At 41.9% G+C, this 24,702-nt stretch overlaps 1 protein-coding gene across 1 annotated transcript; it reads left to right on the top strand.

Annotated features, from left to right (window-relative positions):
• The first annotated feature begins 249 nt into the window (after positions 1-249).
• Positions 250-17,732, top strand: srp68.L (signal recognition particle 68kDa L homeolog). The gene is given in 16 exon segments (NM_001099904.1): positions 250-373; positions 2,182-2,248; positions 2,964-3,077; positions 5,413-5,608; positions 6,043-6,125; positions 6,210-6,319; positions 7,263-7,345; positions 7,643-7,783; positions 10,974-11,072; positions 11,992-12,050; positions 12,538-12,697; positions 13,585-13,679; positions 13,759-13,888; positions 14,677-14,752; positions 15,298-15,350; positions 16,475-17,732. Coding segments are annotated over 16 exon segments (1,803 nt in total). The 5' UTR covers positions 250-264; the 3' UTR covers positions 16,703-17,732.
• The last annotated feature ends 6,970 nt before the right edge of the window (positions 17,733-24,702 follow it).

Below are 24,702 nucleotides of genomic sequence, written 5' to 3'. Positions count from 1 at the left end.
CAAAGGCTACAAAATGTAAGGCCGGTAAAGTTTCCCCAATAAGCAATAGTACCCTGTATTGTTTCAAGATTTCTCTTTTCCAGAAACGTATAACTAAGCTCAAGTAGTCTTTCAAAGCTTCAGACTTGTGTCCCGCCCCATCGTTCCTCCAAATTCCCGGCTTGCCCTGGTTCCATATCCCGGCGTGCAACAGCTGCTCTCTTACAGTCGCTTCCGATTTTGTTTGTTTTTTCTTGTGTCCCAGAACACCTTGCGCCGGGAAAAATGGCCGCGGACCGACAGCCGGGAGCCGGGATGGAAGAGAATAAAGAGAACGAGAAGCCGGGCGCCGGGGGAAAGCAGGGAGCATTGGGAGACAGTCTTGGGCTGGAGAGTATCCTTCTTATGGGAAAAGGGGGGTAGTGGCTTCTTTGGGGAGGTCAGGGCTGATGTGGGGGAGAGCTGACGTGTCATTAGTAGGAAAGAGAAGCATGCTGATGTGATTAGTATAGGATCCTGGTATGCTGCTGTGAGTGGCATGGGATCCTGCATCTTAGTGCGATTGGAATGATATCCTGGCACCCTAACTTGATTGGAATGGAATATTGGCATACTCATTTGAGTTGATTGGAATTGTTGCATTCATCTGTAAGTGGCTTGAAAGCCTAACATGCTGGATTATGATATTTTGGTGCCGGTGGGTTGCCCCTTGACATGCTGGTGGGTTGCCCCATGACATGCTGGTGCCAGTGAGTTGTCCCTTGACATGTTGGTGCCGGTGGGTTGCCCCATTGACATGGTGGTGCCGGTGGGTTGCCCATTGACATGGTGGTGGGTAGCCCCTTGACATGCTGTTGCCAATGGGTTGTCCCTTGACATGTTGGTGCCGGTGGTTTGCCCCATGATATGCTGGTGCCGGTGGGTTGCCCCACAGCATGCCGGTGCCAGTGGGTTGCCCCATGACATGCTGGTGCCAGTGGGTTGCCCCTTGACATGATGTTGCCAGTGGGTTGTCCCTTGACATGTTAGTGCCGGTGGGTTGCCCCATGATATGCTGGTGCCAGTGGGTTGCCCCACAACATGCCGGTGCCAGTGGGTTGCCCCTTGACATGCTGGTGCCAGTGGGTTGTCCCTTGACATGTTGGTGCTGGTGGGTTGCCCCACAACATGCAGGTGCCAGTGGGTTGCCCCATGACATGCTGGTGCCGGCGGGTTGCCCATTGACATGATGTTGCCAGTGGGTTGTCCCTTGACATGTTAGTGCCGGTGGGTTGCCCCATGATATGCTGGTGCCGGTGGGTTGCCCCACAACATGCCGGTGCTGGTGGGTTGCCTCATGACATGCCGGTGCCAGTGGGTTGCCCCATGACATGCTGGTGGGTTTCCCCTTGACATGCTGGTGCCAGTGGGTTGCCCCTTGACATACTGGTGCCAGTGGGTTGCCCCATGACATGCTGGTGCCAGTGAGTTACCCCACTACATGCCAGTGCCAGTGAGTTGCCCCATGACATGCCGGTGGGTTGCCCCATGATATGCTGGTGCTGGTGGGTTGCCCCACAACATGCCGGTGCCAGTGGGTTGCCTCATGACATGCTGGTGCCAGTGGGTTGCCCCATGACATGCACGTTGGTTGCCCCTTGACATGCTGGTGCCAGTGGGTTGCCCCTTGACATGCTGGTGCCAGTGGGTTACCCCACTGCATGCCGGTGCCAGTGAGTTGCCCCATGACATGCCAGTGGTTTGCCCCATGACATGCTGGTGCCGGTGGGTTGCCCCATGACATACTGGTGCCGGTGGGTTGCCTCATGACATGCTGGTGGGTTCCCCCATGACATGCCGGTGGGTTGCCCCATGACATGCCAGTGGTTGGCCCATGACATGCTGGTGCCAGTGGGTATCCCCAGGACATGCCGGTGCCAGTGGCTTGCCCCATGACAGAAGAAAATGTACACAAGCAATGTTTTGTTTTCTGCAGTGTGACATTGTACATGTAGTGGGCTGATTATTTCTCATACCACATATTTGTAGGTTAGAATGTATTAGAAATGATTATTATATTGAATAATGGTGACCTTAACTATGGGAAAAGATCCCAAAAATTCCTTGAGGTGCCACACCTAGCAGTGGGCCTCCAGTTGTACAGCCCTTGTCTTGTATTTCCCTTTCACTTCATACATTGTGCTTCCTTAATTTGTGATACAGTCTTGCAGATCATCAAGGAATCTCAGCAGCAGCATGGAATGCGCCATGGAGACTTCCAGAGATATCGGTTTGTACACTGTCTTCAATCACTCATGTTGTTTTTTTAACTGTCAGCTGCAGCTGCCACATGCTACACTGAGTCAGGGTGTGGGAAGTACTTGGGAAACAAGTGCCAGTTAGCATATTGCATTTGCATCTAAGGGACCCAAAGCAGCAACAATCAAGTCCATATGTTAATTACTCATCATAGAATACAAAGGGGACACTGTCCGAAGTTTTATTAGATAGAATGTTTATGTGCAGGTTACCCCAATGTTTCTATATATCTGTAACATTGTTATGAGCTTAGGCCCAGCCTGAAGGTCTGTTACCCCAATGTTTCTATATATATTTGGTGTGAGATTTGGGTTGAGTGCTTATTTGTGCCCTGGATACCCCTGGAACTATAGCAGGGTGACTGTTACCCCAGTATTTCTATATATCTGTAACCTTGTTATGAGCTAAGGGGGCCCAGCTTGAAAGCCAGTAAGATTGAGATTTGGGGTGAGTGCTTATTTGTGCCCTGGGTACCCCTGAAACTATAGCAGGGTGAATGTTACCCTAATGTTTCTATATATCTGTAACCTTGTTAGGAGATATTGGGTCCCAGCCTGAAGGCCAGTTAGAGTGAGACTTGTATATATGTATGTATATTTATATGTAGTTGCATGTAACTATGTGGTTATTTGGGCAAAAACTAAGTGGTAATAACAAAACATAAACTCTCTGTTCTTTTTTTGCAGAGGATACTGCTCACGCCGGCTCAGGCGCCTTCGGAAAACCCTTAGCTTTAAAATGGGTAACAGGCATAAATTTACAGGCAAGAAAGTGACTGTGGAGATGTTAACAGATAATCGGTGAGTTTTGTACTAGAAATACACAATTATGTATTTACTTACCTGGGAGTCAAGGTTACAGCCCTCCCCCAGCAATACTTGAATCTGAACTTGGACCCGTTGAATGATTGGATGTCCCAAAAACTTAAGTCATGGGCCAACTTACCGGTTGGACCCACGGGGCGGGTGCATCTTATAAAAATGATTATCTTACCCAAGCTACTTTATGTGCTACAACAAAGCCCCCATATGGATTCCGAAATCTTATTTTCTTAAAATGCATGCCGTCTTTAGGCAACTGGTGTGGGCTCATTCCAGGCCACGACTAAAACTTGAAACATTAATGTGTGCTAAAAATAAAGCTGGCTCGGCCCTCCCAGATATGTTTTTATATTATTTGGCTGCACAATTGTCCCACCTCGCTACCTGGGTGGAAGGTTTGCACCATAGAGTGCTGCACTCGCTTTGGGCTCAGTTGACTGGATTTCCTGATAACCCAATAAGTTGGATCCTAGGAAATTCTGTTACTAAATCTCAGGCATTACTCTCCCCTCCCATCGGATCCCTACGTAGGGTGTGGAAAATGGCAAACACTCTTCTTAATTCTCCTGCCACTGACCCACTTACACCGTTATGGAACAACCGAGATTACCCCCTCCTGTTAAAACTAGGCCCGACGAGTCTCTGGTCGGACCGTGGCGTGAATACGTTAGGTGATGTGTGGCTTGATGGCAAACTAATTTCTTTTGCGCAATTAAAGGACCAATTTCAGGTCCCACATACCCAATGGCTGACCTTTCACAAGCTCAGCCGTGCTCTCAATGCCACACACAAAAACCACGACTTATCGCTGTCCACGCACCCCCTTTTGCTGTACATTAAGAGAGGGCATACGAAAAGTCTGGTCACAGTGCTATATGCTAAGTTGCTACAAGAAGTGCACAAAAACAACCTAGATGGGCTACGGTCAAAATGGGTGGTAGATGTGGGCACCATCATGGATGAGGAGTGGCAGGAAGCGCAGGAATCCCCTCAGTTAGTATCCCCCAACCATAGATTACGGCTAATTCAACTGTATATTCTCCATAGGGCTTACTACACCCCTGTCAGACTTCATTATATTAATGCCAGCACCCTGGATGTTTGCACTAGATGTGCTTTGGAAAAGGGGACTTTGTTGCACATGCTGTGGAGCTGTACTAAGCTCTCTGCATACTGGAGGAAAATTCTCGACACATTAGATGCGGTGCTCCAGGTGACTATTACCAGGTCGCCAAAGGTGTGCATCCTGGCCATAATTCAAGACTTGAAGCTGACTCATCATCAGTCGTTTTTCCTTCTTGAGGCCTTACTACTAGCTAAAAGGTTAATTACTCAGAATTGGAGAGCGGTGGCTCCTCCTACCTTCTCTTCCTGGAAAGCAATAATGCAGGATACCTGTAACACTGAATGCTTAATGTACCTAAAAAGGGGAGTCCCCATCGAATTTCAAAAAATTTGGGGGCCCTGGGCCGACCTTTACCCCCAACACCCAAGACAACTTCTAGCAGTTTAAACTATCAGGTTTCAGGGAAGGTGAAAGATGTATTAATACACATGTGAACTGTTGTGCCTAGTAGTGACATTATATTTTCTGCAATGTTTTTTGTCTATGACATGTAACTTGTGATACACTGTTCTTCCTTGTTTTGACTTTATTTTGTAAACTGCTATTTTTATACACTCGATAAACTACCCGAATTTAAAAAAAAAAAAAGAAATACACAATTATGTTTTTTTTTTAGTTTCTTAACTATGCTGAATAGAATAGGCAGGTACGGTCCATATGTCTGGCTGCAATCTAGAGTTTAGCAGGAGTCGAATAGCGGTGCCCTTCTACCCAGTCAACTGGTTTTGCTGCTTGTTCTTTTAAAAAGAGAAGCAGCAATTTATTCATTGGTTTCCAGTATCCCTTTTAACAGAAAGTCTGTGGCAGGTGACAACCCTGCTAACAGAACAGTTATATAACCTAATCTCTACATTTGATGTGTCTAGGGTGTGTGGGGAAGGTGAAATTACATTTAAAGGGATCTAGCTCATTATTTACTATGGAGTTTTTTCTGAGTTATGCCACATAATACCAGGTTTTAGATGTCTTTTGGCATATCAGCAGGGCAAACAGCCTGCAGCACAAAATTGAAAGACTGAAAAGTTCCTGCTATTTATATGCCTGCTCACAACATGTTTGGCTAGTTTAAGGGAGAATAGAGTCATAGAATATATATTAACTTTTTGAACCGTCTAGGCTCCACCATTAAACACCTTAATATTGATTCCACTGCAGAACTGAATTGATTTAAGTTGCTCTGTGTTTCAGTTACCTGCTGATCATTTTAATGGATGCTGAAAGAGCCTGGAGTTACGCTATGCAGCTTAAGAATGAGGCTAACACCGAACCTCGCAAACGCTTCCACTTGTTTTCCCGTCTGCGCAAAGCTGTCAAACATGGAGAAGAGCTGGAACGCCTTTGTGAAAGTGACCGCGTGGATGCAAAGACCAAGTTAGAAGCTCAGGTGATGCAAGAATGTCAGAAGATAATACCCACCATCTTCATTTTGAGGGACAGGAGAAAGTGGTTGTAGTAGGGAATTCCAAAGGCAAGCAGGAACTCAACATAAGTGCTAGGGTTGGGATGAGGTGACGAGAGTAGAAGAGACATGAAGGTTAAAATCAGAACATATGGAGTGTGTGTATTTGGACATCAGAGTTGAGATACAGCGAAGGGTTTCGTTATTACAATAGAATGTAATTATAATAGTACATTAAAATGCTTGTAGGGAGTACATTGCAATAGACTAGACTTGGACTTCAGGGAATCATTATGGAGTTGTGGTTGAAATGCTGGTCAAGTAAAGGGATACAGAGCAACTCGATGGTAGTTGGTAGGAGTATTGAGATCATGGATAAGGGTATTTTGAGGATTAACTTGTTTTGTCTTTACTCACAGGCTTACACCGCTTATCTAAGTGGAATGCTGTATTTTGAGCAGCAGCACTGGGAAGATGCTATGAAAGCTTTCAATAAGTGCAAGTAAGTTTTAGTATGTGTGTTACGTATCCATTTCCAACATGCTGCTCCTCTGCCTCATCTCACTGGATTTTTTTCCCTGCACAGGACCATTTATGAGAAGCTTGCAAGTGCTTTCACTGAGGAACAGGCTGTGTTGTACAACCAGAGAGTGGATGAAATCTCTCCAAATATTCGATACTGCGCTTATAACATTGGTGAGGCTGTTGACCATGTTTCATACCATTTGTAGGTCTGCTTTTCAATTTGCACTGGTTTATAATGTTGGACCTGACATTTTGAGTTCTGAATAGCTTTGGCCTCCTCGTTTTATTATATCTACTTCTGAACCAATTCTCCTGGAAGTGCTCCAGTGTTCCAAAGCACTTACACATTTTCCTAGGTTCGGTGTAACTATGGGATAGTGTGTATAGTAAAGTAAGATGGTGTAAAAGTTAATTTAAAATGTTATAACTATTCTACATCTTTACAATTTCAATGTTATAACTGCAAGACATATAAAATATATAAGGTCTGATGATTAGGAATGCACCAATTCCAGGATTTTGTTTTGGATTCAGCTAGTATTCGTATTCAAAACCTCGTGCCTGGCTGAACTGAATCCTAATTAAAATATGCAAATGAGGGGTGGGAATGGAAATTGTGTAATTTTTTTGTTACAAAACAAGGAAGTAAAAATAGTTTTCCCATTTTTTCCCTTCCCATCCATAATTTGCATATGCAAATTAGGATTTGGTTCAGTATTCTGCCGAATCATTCATGAAGGATTCCAGGATTAGGCCAAATCCCAAATAGTGGATTCGGTGCATCCCTACTTTTGATGCAAACTGAAGGTGTGGGATTGTGTGGATAGTAAGGAAAAAATTATGGTTTCAAGGGAAATGGCTGTAATTGTGAAATTGTATACAATAAAGGAAGATGGTGTTAACTACTTTTTCAAAAACCAAACATGGAGGAGCTTCAACTTCCCTGTTCGCTCTAGAAGTAATAGAAATTTTCCTACAATTAAAGCTAAGTGTGTTCAGCTCAAGTTCATATTCATTGCACTGAACAAGAGGGTATACTGCCCCTATTACAATATATACATGCCTTTAATTTTAGCCCTTTTCTTAAATGTTCTCATCTTCTCCTCTCTGCCAGGTGATAAAACTGCTATGGATGAGTTGATGCAAATGAGACTTCGCACTGGTGGAACAGAAGGGCTGTTGGCCGAGAAGTTAGAGGTAAAACTCTACATATATTTAAATTGAGTTGTTGATGCAGTAGCAAACAAATAGCTTGTATTGTCAGTATTTCTGCACAGGGCAAGACTTGTGTATATAAAGGTGATCACATGGTCACCAGGAGTCTACAGAGTATTGTGCAGTCTTTTTATCCAAAACTTACTGCAACTGACCAGGAGAATATAAGCTCTCATCTTGCCTGGGATTTGTGCACGCGTGCAGGCATTTATTGGTATTCACAACACTGACCTTTCTGGTGAACTAATAAAAGACTAACTGAATTTATCTCTCTAACAGGCTCTAATAACCCAGACAAGAGCAAAACAAGCTGCTACAATGAGCGAAGTGGAGTGGCGAGGACGCACAGTACCTGTTAAAATTGATAAAGTGCGAATCTTCCTACTGGGGCTGGCAGATAATGAAGCTGCTATTGCACAGGTAATGGGTAGGTGCTGGCTGTAGTTGCAAGTTAACCGTATGGGCTTCTCGTATATTAAAATATATTAAAACATATACTGTATATACTCGTATTGAAACACATAGGAATCTCTGAGGCAAGATGGCACCATCACAACTCCATGCAGAGCAACAGGGCTAGTTCACCATCCAAACACTTTTTTCCGTTCAATTCATGTTCCCATGAAATAAAGACTTTATTCAATTACTTTTTTTTACCTTTTTTCCAAAATCAAAGTTGAATGTCCCTGTCTCTGGTGTCTGTCAGCTCAGTAATTCAGGTGCAGACTCTATAAACTGTTACAATTTTACAACATTTAGTTGATACATTTTACATCAGCATCTCTGCAGTATTAGCAACTATTGTATCAATTCTAACGAAACGCAAAGATTCTGCTCGGCATAGAGTCCTGCAGCGGGTCTGTAACTCACAGGTACAAAAAAAAAAAAAGCAGGCACCCTGCGGAATGAGGGGAGGATTTTCAAGTGCGGGTATAGCTACAGGTCGGGTGGCGGGTCTCATCATTTCTTATCTTATGTAATATTGTCTATATTTTACTCCTTTTAAAGTTTTACAAAACTTGTTTCTGTCCTGCCCACTTTTGATGATGTCACTTCCAGTTTGCAGCACCACCACTTCCTGTTTGATAGTGGTCGACGGGTTGCGGGTCGCGAATAAGGCAGTTGCGGGTCCAGGTCAGCTAGCGAATCAAAGTGGGAAAATATGTGGGTCAGGTCCGGGTCTTAGAAATTGGTTCCGTGCAGGACTCTATGCAGGGACAAAGATAAGAAATGTATCAACTAAATGTAGCAATTTAGAACAGTTTACAGGGTCGGAGACCCCCCCCCCCTCCAAGAGCTGCTTTAGAAGGTGAAAAATGAAACTTTACACTTCAATATTAGAAAAACAGTCACACATAGAAAAAAGAAAGTATTTGGAAAAAGTCTTTATTTCTGGTAAAATCTGAAACAAACTGAACTGAAAAAAGTGTTGGAAATTGGAACAACCGTCCAAAAAACAAAACAGGCTTAGTATCCAGGGAGTATAGGTTTATGATCTAATGGGGTGTCTTACAGACCAGCAAGATCCAAGATTTTATAGCTGACCTTTCCTTTTAACATTACCAGTAACAATGAAATGGGTGAGAACCTTAGTTGACCCTTACACTTGAATATTGATATTTCAAATTAGACCAGAGGCTGGGTTTCTTAGTGTCCTGTTTACACCCCCCCCCCGAATCTTTGATCGATCCGCTACGTTCAGATAGGGCCACTATGACCTGTTTGTCTTTATGAACAGATGTCCATCTCCATAAACACAGAATATCTATTGACAAATTATATCTATTTATAATGCTGACCGTATATACATTCGCATAGCAGAGTCAACAAATGTGTCCAGATCAGAAGCAAGTATAAGGTTCCTTTTTGATTATAGCTTCTAGTATAGATATTTTGAGGCAGAAGCTGAAGTTGCCAAACCCTCCTGTAATAACAATTTCCTAAAATATCCCACAAATCGGTGCTGATTTTAACAAAGCTCGTCATGTGAAACGACTGAACTTCCTTTAGCCTAGTGCACACCTGCCTGTTCACTTTTCTATGCCAACTTGTTTTAGAAATGAGTCAGACTGGGGCAGAGGTAACATAGATGTGGGAGTGGTGCTGAATAACAAGTGCTTGCTGGCACACAGCTTTCTTAAATTGAATGATGATCGTTACTGATGGTTGAAATCATGAATGTGTAGCACAGCCACAAACATAAATGTTTATTATAAGTACAATCCTGTATTTCTCAAATCATTCTCATTTCTATTATTTATTTCTAATTGCAACTTCGACACAGCGTCTTCAAAGTGCTTATATAGATTCCTGCATTTCCTTCTGTACTTGCTATCCCACAGCCACACTCCCTTCCCAGAGACTATTATTCCACTGTTACTATAGGCACCATCTCTCCCTACTATACCTGCTATCTGACAGGCACAGTCCCTTCCCAGAGACTATTATCCTACTGCTACTATAAGCACCCTCTCTCCCTATTATATCTGCTATCCCACAACCACAGTCCCTTCCGAGAGACTATTATCCCCACTGTTACTATAGATACCATCTCTCCCTATTATACCTGCTATCCCACAGCCACAGTCCATTCCCAGAGACTATTATCCCACTGTTACTATAGGCACCATCCCTCCCTACTATACCTGCTATCCCACAGTCACACTCCCTTCCCAGAGACTATTATCCCACTGTTACTATAGGCACCATCTCTCCCTACTATACCTGCTATCCCACAGTCACAGTCCCTTCCCAGAGACTATTATCCCACTGTTGCTATAGGCACCATCTCTCCCTACTATACCTGCTATCCCACAGTCACAGTCCCTTCCCAGAGACTATTATCCCACTGTTACTATAGGCACCATCTCTCCCTACTATACCTGCTATCCCACAGTCACAGTCCCTTCTCAGAGGCTATTATCCCCACTGCTACTATAGGAATCATCACCTACTATATCTGTTACAGCCACAGCTGTGGATCCTTGCCCTGTAGAGGGCTTAAATTGATTTAGGTATTCCTTAGTGAAATCAGTGTCCCAACTCTGTCTAGACTGCTCAGGTCATACAGTGTCTTTACATATTTCTCCCCCCCCCTCCCCCAATTATTAAGCATTTTAGCTAGTTTGTTGATAAAACATTTTGAAAGGTATCATTTCAATATGTGTTATGGTCGGACCATATTTTTCCTAAGTTTTTTCCTAAGTATTAGTGGGGGTGGGGGTTAATATATAATTGAATTCTGCTATGACCTAAAACATGTCATTGCCTTTACGCTGGGCCTAGTATGTTCTATCTCATAAACAAATCACTACCTTTAGTACAATTTGGTTTTAGAAGGGACTGAACCATAACCATGTTACCACCATTATACTTGGGTCCGAGAAGGAGGGATTTACCAATACATGTATCACTGCAATTACTACTCTGTGGTCCTAATTGCAACTGAAGCAACATGTCACTGCTTATTTTGATTGACCAGGGGGGAAAGTTAACCCACAGCAGAAAGAGAGCATGCAGGATAGCATTCATTACAGTGGGTGGCTTGAATCTACTAACCCATTGGTGGCCTTTATTGGAGTTAATACAAATAGATTTCTTTCATTTTAAGGCTGAAGATGAGGAGACTAAGGAGCGTCTGTTTGAGAATGTGCTGATTGAGTGCAGGGACGCGATACAGTCTGTGCGGGAAGAGCTCAAAACAGAACAGGTATGATATTATGCCCTACTCAACCTAAACTGTCTCTTTGAAGTTGACCTTGATTTTGCATCTACCACCCTTCATACACTGATATCACTCCTCATTGCCTACTGAAACTGCAAGACCCTGCGTCTCATAGCAATTTCCTCTTGTCAGAAGAAGTAGCTGGGGTGGCACAGGTTGCACACTTTAAGTTGGATAGTTTAAAGGGTTTCTTTCGCGAGAAAATATGTTTTCTTCACAATGCATCAGTTAATAGTGCTGCTTCAGCAGAATTCTGCACTGAAATCTGTTTGAGCAAAAGAGCACATTGATTTTTTTATATTTAATTTTAAAATCTGACATGGGGCGAGGCATATTGTTGGTTTCCCATGTGCCCCCAGTCATGTGACTTGTGCTCTGATAAACTTCAGTCACTCTTTTCTGCTGCACTGAAAGTTAGAATGATATCACCCCCCTCCCTTTCCCCCAGCAGCCCATCAGTAGAACAATGGTAAGGTAACCAGATTACTGCTGACTGCTACATATTTGAATAGCATTCAATAGTAAAAATCCAAGTCCCACTGTGACTCCTTTAGTTGCATTGAGTTGGAGAAACAATAACTTTCTGAAAGCAGTTCCATCATGAAGTGCTGGCTGTTTCTGAAAGCACATGACCAGGCTAAATGACCTGAGATGGCACCTACACACCAATATTACAACTAAAAAAATACACTTATTGGTTCAGGAATTACATTTTATATGGTAGAGTGAATTATCTGCAGTGTAATTTAGAAAGAATAAGTACACCATAAAAATCATAACAAAATCCCTTTAATCAATACTATTCACGGTCATTTAATTAATTTGGCCTTGTTGCCCCACTACATTGAAGACTCGGACATTGTACCTGTAGCATAACTTGAACATATCTTTGTTTGGCTTTCAGAGGCAGAGAGATGCTGACACAGAGTTTGGCAAAGTCTCCAATTTACAGTATTTGCACAGGTAAGTACCTGTTAGATATCACAATCTAATGATGTCTAATATATGATGGTTTTACTTTACCATTTGAGCCGACTGAAGCTCCTACACTCTAATGCCTACAGGATAATGCTCATTTACTGCATTAATTGTTCTGCTTTTTGAGGGTGTCCTATACAGTGTGACCATGTTGCAGACTTGGATAAAATAACATAACTAAGTCTGCACTAATGTTTCTAAAACTATTTCTTGTTGTGCACTAATGGTACTGATATAATTTCTTGCAGTTTTATGTGGAGAGACAGACTGTAGTCTGTGTGGCCATTGTCAGTTCTAAGCATATACTAAATAAATGTGACTACAGTATGAATATACCCTCCTATAATTATTCAGATCTGCTTTCTGGGGAGGTTCTTTGTGCGGTTTGGGGGAAGTTCTTAACTTCTTATAACGCATTATATTTAAGATTCAGGATTACAATTCCTCATCCTCCCCATTCTCCTTATTTCAGCTACCTGTCTTACATCAAGCTCTCCACAGCCATCCAACGTAATGAGAGCATGGCCAGTGGTTTGCAGAAAGCCCTTCTTCAACAGCCGCAGGCCGAAGAGGATGGCAAAAGAGGTCCACGCCCTCAGGATCTGATCCGACTCTATGATATTATCCTTCAGGTGATTAGGAGCTGGTCACGCATGTACCCCCACAATGTCCCAAAAGTAGGGATGCACCGAATCCACTATTTTGGATTCGGTCGAACCCCCTGAATCCTTCGCAAAAGATTTGGCTGAATCCTAATTTGCATATGCAAATTAAGGGTGGGAAGGAGAAAACATTTATTTCTCCTTGTTATGTTACAAAGTCACACAATTTCCCTCCCTGCCCCTAATTTGCATATGCAAATTAGGGTTCAGCCGGGCAGAAGGATTCAGCCGAATTTGAATCCTGCTGAAAAAGCTCGAATCCCTAACCGAATCCTGGATTTGGTGCATCCCTACCCAAAAGATAAACAGCAAGCTTCAATCTCTTTTATGATACCCCTCTGTGAGCTGGCATTTCTCATTTAATTTCCAATTGCTAACACAGGACCCAGTGGGAACGGTAGTTTAAGCAGCAAGTGCTAATAGCATTCTATATTACATGATCATCGGGATACGTATAAAACTGCAGTTACAGAAATTGCCCTGATTCATCGTTCTTAGGATTGTCACATCAGGGCTTTGCACCACCAAACTAGTTACCAGCCATGCTTGCAATGGGTAATGCATTTCATTTGTGTACTGTATCACAAATTACTGAGAATGTTGGAAATATTGCAGTGGATATGGAACTGCAGATATATCCACTCAGTCTATTGTATGCCACATATCCGTACATATGAAATCCTCCTATCCTAGCCATTGCACTGGTTTTGAAGGCTCCCAAAATGAGTTTTCATTTATAAAATGATCTTGTCTAGTCTTCATTTTTTTTTTCTAAACTATGATTAAACCCGACATCCTTTGCCATAACCTGGTAAGGACAAAACTGGACCCACACTCATGTTTTGTTCCATTAATAGAATTTAGCAGAACTGAATCAACTTCCTGGCTTGGAGGATGATCGCAATTTCCAAAGAGAGATCACTTTGAAGACCCTGGTGTACAAAGCCTACAGGTGATGATGCAGGCATGTAGGGTCTTTCCAGGATAAGTAACTTATCACTGCTCATTGGCAATTTGTTGTTTTTTTTCAGGTGCTTTTTCATTGCTCAATCCTATGTCCTGGTAAAGAAGTGGAGTGAAGCGCTGGTTCTGTATGACCGAGTGCTGAAATATGCTAAGGAAGTGCAGGCTCAGACTGGTGCTGCCAAGAACAAGCTGAAGGTGACTTTCTGTTGCAGGTCTACACTGCACTTTAACTATCATAATCCCACAGTAATGTAGGGTGAAAATATCAATTTCTGGCAGCTGCTTAGTAAAAACAGAATACAGACGCACCATCTATTAACAGCCTTTGCTGAATTAATGGGTTGAGATGTTGGGCTATCCATGAATCTGAATCGTTTTCAGAACTCCAGCTTTCAAACCAAATTCTGATAAAGAGGCCCACATAACACAGAAACCCCTAATATACCCATCACAATTACCCGTTTCTTCAAAAAGTATGAATAAATGCCATTTTCTATGCTGAAATCCAGCTGTTTTACAGTTCTTCTCTTTCTGTATCATTTGAAATCAGACAGCATGCAGGAACTACATCACCCACAATGCATTGCGATGTTCTGTTCCTTACTGAAATCACATGTGCAGGGAATTGTGGGGTTTGGAGGCTACAGGCTAAGGACAGCTGGCTGTTGATATAAAGTAACAGTAGTCAGACAGCTCAGCAAAGTAGTCAGACAGATCAGCAGGAGAGCAGGGGGCTAGGCTTAGGTAATTTCCAAACCATTAAAAATCATGAAAAGTCTGCATATTTTTATTATTGCAAAGCTGCTTGAAATTATGTTTACTTTTGTTTGTGTGGAGTTCTCCTTTAATTTCCCTAGGAACCTCTTGCCTTTCTCTACCTTTAGCTTCAGCTTCATCGCTGCTCTCACTCTCCTATATGTCTTGTCTCCTATGTGTATGGTCAGACTTATGGTCTCCCTCTTCATCTCCACGTTCTAATTTAGGAGTTGCCAGATGTGAAAGAGCTGATATTGCAAGTTAATGCTGAGAAGTACTCTCTACAGGCTGCCGCCATCCTTGGTGAGTGGGGAACACAAGATTGTTCAACTCAATCAACCTGACTTACTCTACCTGTTATCAAATTGCATTTCCAAGTACTTTCACTATTAGTGGGAGTTGTAGTTCATTGGCCATGCCATTTTACAGTTCCACTCGCTATGATTATATATTGCACTCTGTTGTATTATTCGATTTTTTTTAATGCTACCAAGCGTGTAACTCACTAGCAGGTGTGGACTGCAACTCCTATCAGCTTGCCTGTTGGTTCTGTAATATGTGCATTTTATTATCATTTTAATCTGTTATGTTCTGTTTTATATAATTGGCCAATTATATGGGGGGGGGGCTGATCTAACTCTCTAATTGAGAAGCCTCATTTGCATGTTAAAACAGTGCAGGAAAAAACTTCAGCTTATGTTTTTGGTACAGTTAAAATGAAGGCTGAGCTGTGTTATGACCTCATAGGTAGCTTTCACCCAATCGGAAGTGTAATAACTGATCAGTTCATGCGTATTTGCAAGTCTGCTATTTTAACTGTCTACGTGCATGCACATTCTTTCCTGCAGATTCCAGTGATAAGCCAGAGGAGGTCTCCCCTTCTCAAGTCAAAAACAACAAGGTAAAGTCTTAGCCTTTTTTTAAAATGTGCTGCATTAAATATTAAAGAAGAATTCCTCTAACTGCCGGCATTTGGTGAGCAAGTTGCCATTTTCAGGCAGTTAAGATGCTTGTCCTGCCCCTTTATGACCTGTGCCCAAGCTGGTCTACAGGTTGTTCATGTTTATACCCGCACCCAACACTCCACTTCCAGTGACTTTATATTGAAGCATAGTATAGGTAGAGGTATAAGCATGGGTGTGAGATTTATGTGTTCTCAATGGAGGGGGCGGGATATTTGCCGTGATGTTAAGACGGAAATTAGCTTTAAAGGAGAACTTAACACTAAAAATTAATAGGGCTAAAAATGCCATTTTATTTACTGAACTTATAACACCAGCCTAAAGTTTTAGCTTCTGAATAGCAGCAATGATCCTGGATTTCAAACTTGTCACAGAGGTCACCATCTTGGAAAGTGTCTGTGACACTCACATGCTCAGTGGGCTCTGAGCAGCTGTTGAGAAGCTAAGCTTAGGGGTCGTTGCAAATTATCCAGCAGAAAATGAGGTTGGTCTGTAATATAAACTGATGCTACAGGGCTGATTGAGGTTGGTCTGTAATATAAACTGATGCTACAGGGCTGATTATTAAATTCTGATGCTAATTGCACTGGTCTCTGTGCTGCCATCTAGTAATTATCTGTATTAATTACTAATCAGCCTTATATTGTGACATTTCTATTCTATGTGTACTGTATATTGTGAGTGGGTCTCTAAGCTCAGTAAGTGACAGCAGCACAGAGCATGTGCAGTGAATCAGCAGAAAAGAAGATGGGGAGCTACTGGGGCATCTTTGGAGACAAACAACTTTACTGCTAAAGGGCTGTGGTTGCCTTGGGCTGGTACAGAAGCACAAAACATAATGTACAACATTCTCACTTACTTCTTCAGTTAGGCTTTAGTTCTCCTTTAAAAACACCCTGGCCTGCCACCTGCCTGAGACCCCATGTCTCCTGAATTGTGGGACTAAACTCACCCTATTCACTTGTTCATTATCCTTATTATAATGAATGCAGTTCGATTTTATGCACAGCAATGTATCCGATGGCTCTGATTTAAATCCTCTGCATCTTCTGCTCCATTACAGCCGCTGTCAGATCGATTCGATGTCTTTTCACTTGACCCATCCATAGTAGGAAAACACGCCAGCTTGGTTCAGTTCCCGCCGAACTTCCATCCGATTCCCTGCAAGCCTCTTTTCTTCGACCTGGCTCTGAACCACGTGACTTTGCCCTCTCTGGAGGATAAGCTGGAGCAGAAGGCTAAGAGCGGTCTGACCGGATACTTTAAAGGTTTTTTCGGATTTCGCAGTTAATGGAAAGAAAGGCCACAGATACGAGAACATCATTTGTTTTTACGACTTGGATCCACAGATAAATGCTGGTGCAAAGCTTCACTAATGATTTCTATTTAATTTATAATGTTATCGGGCAAAGGTATTCGCTTCCTGCTTTGGCCAACAACAAATTTACTTTCATCCCAGTACCCCTGGATTTATTGGACAGAAATACACACTCCTGGCACTGCCAGTAATATGCTGCATTTTATGTAATACCCTGAACAAATATTAATTCAGATGAGGTTTTTTTTTTTTTGTCCAATGAAGGTACTGATTGTCACATAAAATCCTATTTAATTTTTTAACGCTATCAGAATATGAACATCTTCCCCCTCCCCATCTTAAGTGACCAATACTACGGTATAGTGTGGCCTTACTCCAGTCGGTAGGTTTGTAGCCCCGGGAGCAAGATGGAGGCAGGCATTAAAGTGGTACTGACACGTAACTCTATTACGGTTTAAAAATGAACTCTAGTTTGTGTTTCTAGTTTTGACGGAAAAACAAAAACTTTTAGTTTTAAAGTGAAATAAACGTTTTTTTTGCTGCAGGCTCATGGGGTATTGCCTTTCTAGGGCATGATCATTTGTACTGGACAACGGGCTGTGGATTATATCATTGGCTCCCTGTCTGATTTGGTCCTTCCCCCTTATGGCGGCCAGTTTGGGTAAAGATCCTCTTATTTGGCAATTGCACCATGAGCAGTTTTTTTTTTTTTAATTTTTAACTTGCCCAATCACATTATATGCTGGAGGATCGACACTTTTGGCACAAGAAGAGTTCAAGAAGAAATCTTATGCCAACAGCAATGATTGTCCCATCCAGCAGATGAAATACCCACGTGATTGTTCCTGAAGTCTCCATCATGTTCTGTCCGTATCAGTTTAATAAAACCTTATAATTAGTGTTATGTCACTTAGTGTCGCTGGCCACTGTGCTGTGGATCAAGTTTTGTGGGAATTTTTGATTTGGTTTGAAATGGGGTCAATAAACTGCTTCCATGTGAATAAAAAAATTCTGTGTTATTGACTGCCTCACTGAACACCCCCCAGTGTGATGGGCTCAGGATACTCTCCCCTATTTACACCCTCTAAAGATTGCTTTGCATATAAAACCCTGCACATCTCGCTTAAAGGGGTTGTTCAGCTTTAAATTAACTTGTGGTATGATGTAGGGAGTGATATTCTGAGACAATTTGAGATTGTTTTTTATTACTTGTAGATTTTGAGTTATTTAGCTTTTTATTCAGCAATCTGGTTGCTAGGGTTCAGACTACCCCAGCAACCATGCACTGATTTGAATGAGAGACTGGAATAAGAATAGGAGAGGCCTGTACAGAAAGATCAGTATAAAAAGTAGCAATAACAATACATTTGTAGCATTACAGGGCATTGTTTTTTTTGGATGGGGTCAGTGACCCCCATTTGAAAGCTGGAAAGAGTCAGAAGAAGGCGAGTAATTAAACTATACAAAATAAATAACAAAGACCAATTGAAAAGTTGCTTAGAATTAGCCATTCTATAGCATACTAAAAGGAAAACTATACCCCCAAAATGAACACTTAAGCTTATATCAAATTAAGTGGCATATTAAAGAATCTTACCAAACTGAAATATATATTTAAGTAAATATTGCCTTTTACATCTCTTGCCTTGAGCCACCATTCCGTGATGGTCTGTGTGCTGCCTCAGAGATCACCTGACCAGAAATATTACAACACTAACTGTAACAGGAAGTAGTGTGGAAGCAAAAGACACAACTCTGTCTGTTAATTGGCTCATGTGACCTAAGATGTATGGTTTGTTGGTATGTTTGTGAGTACAGTGAATCCTACGATCCCAGGGGGCGGCCCTTATTTTTTAAAATGGCAATTTTCTATTTACAATTACCCAATGGCACATACTACTAGAAAAGTATATTATTATGAAAATGGTTTATTTACATGAAGCAGGATTTTACATATGAGCTGTTTTATGCAATATCTTTTTATAGAGACCTACATTGTTTGGGGGTATAGTTTTCCTTTAACTTAAATGTGAACCACCTTTAAAGGAGAAAGGTGCCAAAAGTTAAGCACCTCCAAGCTGGTGCTCCTATCAGCAAAAACCTGCACTTCCAGTGAGCAGCATGGAGCGATTTTAACAAAAGAAAATCTGGTCTTTTCACTCTATTGCATATGCATCTGCCCCAGGAAATTTGAAGAAAGGAGAGGATTACTCCATGGTGGAGCCCTGGGCGAGTGCAATATTCTGCTGGTAGGAGCATCAGCCCAGGGTATTGGGTATGTAAATGTAATAACTTGGGGTTATTGCCCAAGTTAAAAAGCCTTTCCTTCTCCTTTAAGATTAGTATACTGCATATAATGCCTGGGTTCCCTCTCCCAGGTCCTTGTGTTCAAGGCTCAAAGTATTAATCAAACAGGTGGAAAAAGAGACTAATCTCCATGTGGATTAGTAGCTGTTATTAGTATCTGGCTAAAAGCAGGTATCATTGCTTCCTCTACAGACAGTGGGTGGGTACAAGCTCATATACAATGAAACCTATTCTTGCTACAGATATTGTTTTGTTTTAGTTAGGGAAAACCTGGGGAACTGCACACAGGCAGATTCGGGGAGATTTAGTCGCCAGGCGACAATCTCCCCGAACTGCTTTCCGCCTGCTATAATGAGAAAACGCCAGTGCAATGGCACTCGCGGTGCTTCGATTTCCGAAGTTGCATCACAAGGAAACTTCAGGCGACTCTGGAAATCGAAGTGCCGCGAGTGTATTGCCGCAGGCGGTTTTTCATTTTAGCAGGCGGAAGGCAGTTCAGGAGATTGTCGCCCTGAAGAAGAGGCGATTAGTTGCCAGGTGACTAAATCTGCCCGTGTGCCCCTGCCCTAACAGTTTTTTTTAAGTTTTAATATTGATGGTTTATTTTTTTTATAGTGTTCTTATCATTATCATGGCCATCAAGGTAATTTAGCCCATACAAGGGCTGAAGCAGCAGCAGTGGGGCCAAAACAATAACCTCTCTGACTGATACATGTATCAGACCTGTTATCCAGACTGCTCGGCACCTGGGGTTTCCAGATGACAGATCTTTCCAGAATTTGGATCTTCCTTAAATCTGCTAGAAAATCATGTAAACATTAAATAAACCCAATAGGGTGATTTTGCTTCCAATAAGGATGAATTATATCTAAGTTGGGATCAACTGTTTTATTACTACAGAAAAAAAGGAAATCATTTTAAAAATGTTGGATAAAATCGAGTCTATGGGAGAGAGGCATTCTGTAATTTGGAGCTTTCTGGATAACGGGTTTCCTGATAACTGATCCCATACCTGTACCTAATTGGGGTTCACTCAGTTTTTTTAGAAAATGCCATGAACTGTACATTATTATCTTTCTAATCATGATGGCGGGGGGATTGCAATGGTTGCAGGTGGCATATTAACATGACTGGTAGGGCCTGTGAAAGAAAAGTTATGACACTTTGGCTCACCACAAATCAGTCCATGATAAATGAGACAATCTTGCCAAGTGCTCAATGAACTACACTCTGGTGATATCACCATGAACTTAGCAGCCAGTACCCTTAAAGGAAAAGGAAAGTTAAACTAAAGAAGTAGCTAGAAATGTTGTACGTTATGTTTTGGGCTTCTGTACCAGCCCAAGGCAACCACAGTCCTTTAGCAGTAAAGATCTGTCTCCAAAGATGCCCCAGTAGCTCGTCATCTTCTTTTCTGCTGATTCACTGCACATGCTCTGTGCTGCTGTCACTTACACTTACTTAGGGACCCACTCACAATATACAGTACACATAGAATAGAAATGTCACAATATAAGGCTGATTAGTAATTAATACAGATAATTACTACATGGCAGCACAGAAACCAGTGCAACTAGCATCAGAATTTAATAATCAGCTTATATTACAGGCCAACCTCATTTTCTGCTGGATAATTAGTGACGACCCCTAAGCTTAGCTTCTTAACAGCTGCTCAGAGCCCACTGAGTGTCTGGTGCAATAAGTTCAGTATATAAAACATGGTGTTTTTAGTCCCTATCTTAGGGTTTCCTTCTCCTTTAAACTAATAAAAGAAAGTTTGCCAAGATCTTTCTCAGCCAGCAAAGTATGAAAATGTAGAAGCAAAATAGGGCAAATACTATGAATACCTCAACTGACACGGTTTAGTAAAGCTTGCATGTGTTCCAGGGTAAATAAGATGAAATACTCAGCGTCCCAGTATAAGCTGTAAACCCACTGATTTATGGTAATTATAGTGTTATTAGTGCGCACGACTGTATAAACAGACTGTAATAATAGAATAAAACAACGATTCCAAAAATAGTGCAGGAATGTGATCAAGGTGGATGCAGTAAGCTGAAACTATCAGTCACGCCTGAAGAGCACCCACTTATGGGGAAACGCCCAAATCTGCCTGAGTGAGCTTAATGTTCTTCCCAATCGTTTGCCCATGGCTGATACTCAAAACAAATGAGTTGCTTCTAGATCCAGGCCCAGTAAAAGGCTGACTGAAGTTAGTCACTTTTCCACTGTGGTGTAAGCAGAGTGTAACCATTTAATTCACTCCATAAGGTCTCTTACAGATGAGCGTTTTTATGCGTTCAGCCGCAGGGGAGCAGACGCATTCAGTTTTTTTCAATGGGGCTGTACTCACACAGGCGAACGCAGGTTAAAACGCAACATGCTGCATTTTTCCTGCGTTCGGCGCCTACATGCGCCTGTGTGAGTACAGCCCCATTGCAAAAAACTGAATGCGTCTACTCCAGCGCTCCCCTGCGGCTGAACGCATAAAAACGGAACGCAGGGGAGCACCGCTTCAAACACTCATCTGTAAGAGCCCTAAGAGCGTAGCAATCGAGCCACCAATGATTAGATGTATTGGTCTTAAAGGACAAGTAACGGCAAAGAAAAATCATCAAAGCAGAAGGTCTGGTATTTACTGTGTTTCCTACTGCTTCTGGCTTCTTCTGGGCAATGGCACACAAGTATTTCAGGGACTACAGAAATCTGAATTCCTTATATCCCATTACTTTTAAAGGAATTGTTCAGTATAAAAATAAAAGTAAATAGATAGGCTGTGAAAAGTAAAAAATGTTTCTAATATAGTTAAAATGTAATGTATAAAGACTGGAGTGACTGGATGTGTAACATAATAGCCAGAACACTACTTCCTGCTTTGCAGCTCTCTTGGTTTCCACTGATTGGTTACCAGGCAGTAACCAATCAGTGACTTGAGGGGGGGGGGCACATGTGTCAAAACTGTTGCTTTTGAATCTGAGCTGAATGCTGAGGATCAATTGCAAACTCACTGAACAGTTAGGTACCATGTGCCCCTCCCCTTCAAGTCACTGACTAACTCAGAGTTAGAGAGCTAAAAACAGGAAGATGTATTCTGTTCTGATTTGTTGCTATGTGTAGACAAGTAGTGAACTCAAGTTTAATACATTGTACCTGTACCGGTCGGCACCCAACACCAGAACAAATGCCAAGCACCCTGGTCTCGGCTCGTGCTTCACCTGTAGTGTGACCGCCGTTGGCCTCGAGAGGAGCCCTCAGCTACTTGGATGCCACCAGGACTTAAACGAGAGGTGCAAGGCTATAGGTTCTGGATAGGCAGAGGGGCACGACTGTAAAGCACAGTCTTTGGCACATGGTCGTAGTACAAGGCGTTAGGCAATAGAGTAGCCAAATCAGGCCGGGTCGAGGCAGGCAATGTAGTCAGGCAGGCAAGGGTCAAACCAGGTAGTCAATCAGAAAGGATTTAGCAGAAGAGGCAGTCGGTATTCAGGCAAGGGTCAAGATCCAGAGATCAGAATAGTCAAAAAGCCAGGCAGGGGTCACAACAGGAATCAAAACAGGTTCAGACAGATCTAGCTTAAAGCTCAGAAGCACCAGGAACAAATCCTATCACAGGCAAGGTCTCACAGCCCCAATGAGCCTTATATACAGCTCAAATTTCGACATTTAGGCAGTATGCTGGGCCATATGGTATTGCCTGGGCCCAATTCTGAAACTGGCTACTAATGTAGGCAGAACTGCTGCCATCTTGTCTTTTTCTTGGGAGCAATCTGGAATGTGGTCTGGATATCAGACAAGACATGCGATGTCCATATCAAACTAAAACGACTGCTGAAAAAACAAATGTGCGCTCCTTGTTCAGCTGTTCCAAGTTGCAGCAAGGGTTAAATAAAAGTGTCACTTGTCCTCAGCCCCGCCCTTCAACTCCACCCAAGATCAGCTCTTCCCACCTGATCAATATTTTTTTGGTTCGGATTCACTTATGAAAGGCAGGGTTTGTGGGTCTCGCCCTGAGAGCATTCCTTCTTGTTCTGAGAGTTGCTCACACCTGTGGCTCCCCAAAGAAGTCCTCTGCTCCCTTCTTCATGTCACACGGGAGAAAAAATTAGTCACTTTTTCACTGTTCTGCCCGTGAGTCATTGTGTAAAACTGCACCGTAGGGAGGGGGCCAAACACAGGTTTGGAAGGAACATGCAAAGAATTTATATTTCTAACTACTGACATTACACAGGCTTTGTGCTCATTTATCAAAAGTCAGAAAATACTTTTCAACCATTATCACCAGGAAAAAAACTATTTGGCCGAAAATGTTAGTTTTTTTTTAGCTGTTTACAAAAGAATGAGAATTATTTCTCAGTGAGTGCCCATATAGTTTTGTTTTTTTAGTAGACAAATTCACCTAGAATAGAATGCCCAGTTCTAAGCAACTTTTCAATTGCTTTTTATTATTTATTTTATATAGTTTATAATTATTTGCCTTTTTCTTCTAACTCTTTCCAGCTTTCAAATGGGCGTCGCTGACCCCATCTAAAATGCAAATGCTCTCTAAGGCTACAAATGTATTGTTAGTGTTACTTTTTATTACACTTCTTTCTATTCAGGCCCTCTCCTGTTCATATTCCTGTCTCTGATTCAAATCAGTGCATGGTTGCTAGGGGGACTTGGGCCCTGGCAACCAGATGGCTGATATTGCAAACTGGATAGTGGCTGAATAAAAAGTTAAATAACTCAAAAACCACAAATAATAAAAAATGAAAACCAATTGCAAATTGTCTCAGAATATCACTCTCTACACCATACTAAAAGTTAACTCAAAAGTGAACAAGCCCTTTAAGGTATGAAGATCCAAATTACAGAAAGATAAGTAACAGAGCGCCATGTAGTCTTCTTACCTTTTTCACAAGCATCTCCAGATTGCGCATGTGCAATAGAGGAAAATAATCAAAAGTGACACAATCTGGACAACATAAATTTTCATCACAAATGTGTCCAGTGCATCTAAGCACAAGCAATGGCAGAAATTTTAAAAGGCTACATGGCACAGGTTAAATAGTGGATAACAGATAACATTATGTTCTACAGAGCTTATCTGCTGTGTAACCTGAGCCTTTTCTCCTTTGAATGGCTGCCCCGATTGCTACACAGCAGCTTATTTATATAAACAATAGTAGTGTTTCTTAAGCAAACACAGCAGTTTTACCAGTGCAGGGCAACACTGCGTTATATTTTTATTACTTTAAAACAATTTAATTTTTTGATGTTACTGTTCCTTTAATTGCGTTAATTATCCTAAACCAAGATATCCGGTATCTGTTTCATTCTTCCATTCATTTTAGCATGCCCAGCTGACACATTGACCCCTAATATCGCAACGTAATTAGTACACTATTTAAAACCAAAATCAAGTTTCAACAATTTCATTCGTGGGGTTGAGAAAGATTGAGGGCTTCAGTTATCATGGTTAACAGCGAGTCCAGATATAGAACCAAATCTGTCTAATAGGTGTTATCAGATCTTATTAAATAAGCGAAGGGTTCTATGGCCAAATCAAATAAAATTGGGTGGTGAATGAAATACCATTGAGGCTACAAAGACTGTAGGTGATTGATACAATGCTTTTTTCCATACTGTATATTCTTTTATTCCCTGGTTTACATTTATAAACACTG

The sequence above is a fragment of the Xenopus laevis genome, chromosome 9_10L, assembly GCF_017654675.1.
Source record: "Xenopus laevis strain J_2021 chromosome 9_10L, Xenopus_laevis_v10.1, whole genome shotgun sequence".
Lineage (NCBI taxonomy): Eukaryota > Metazoa > Chordata > Amphibia > Anura > Pipidae > Xenopus > Xenopus laevis.
Note: the sequence above shows the minus strand (reverse complement) of the source record. Positions and strands in the feature narration are given on the sequence as shown.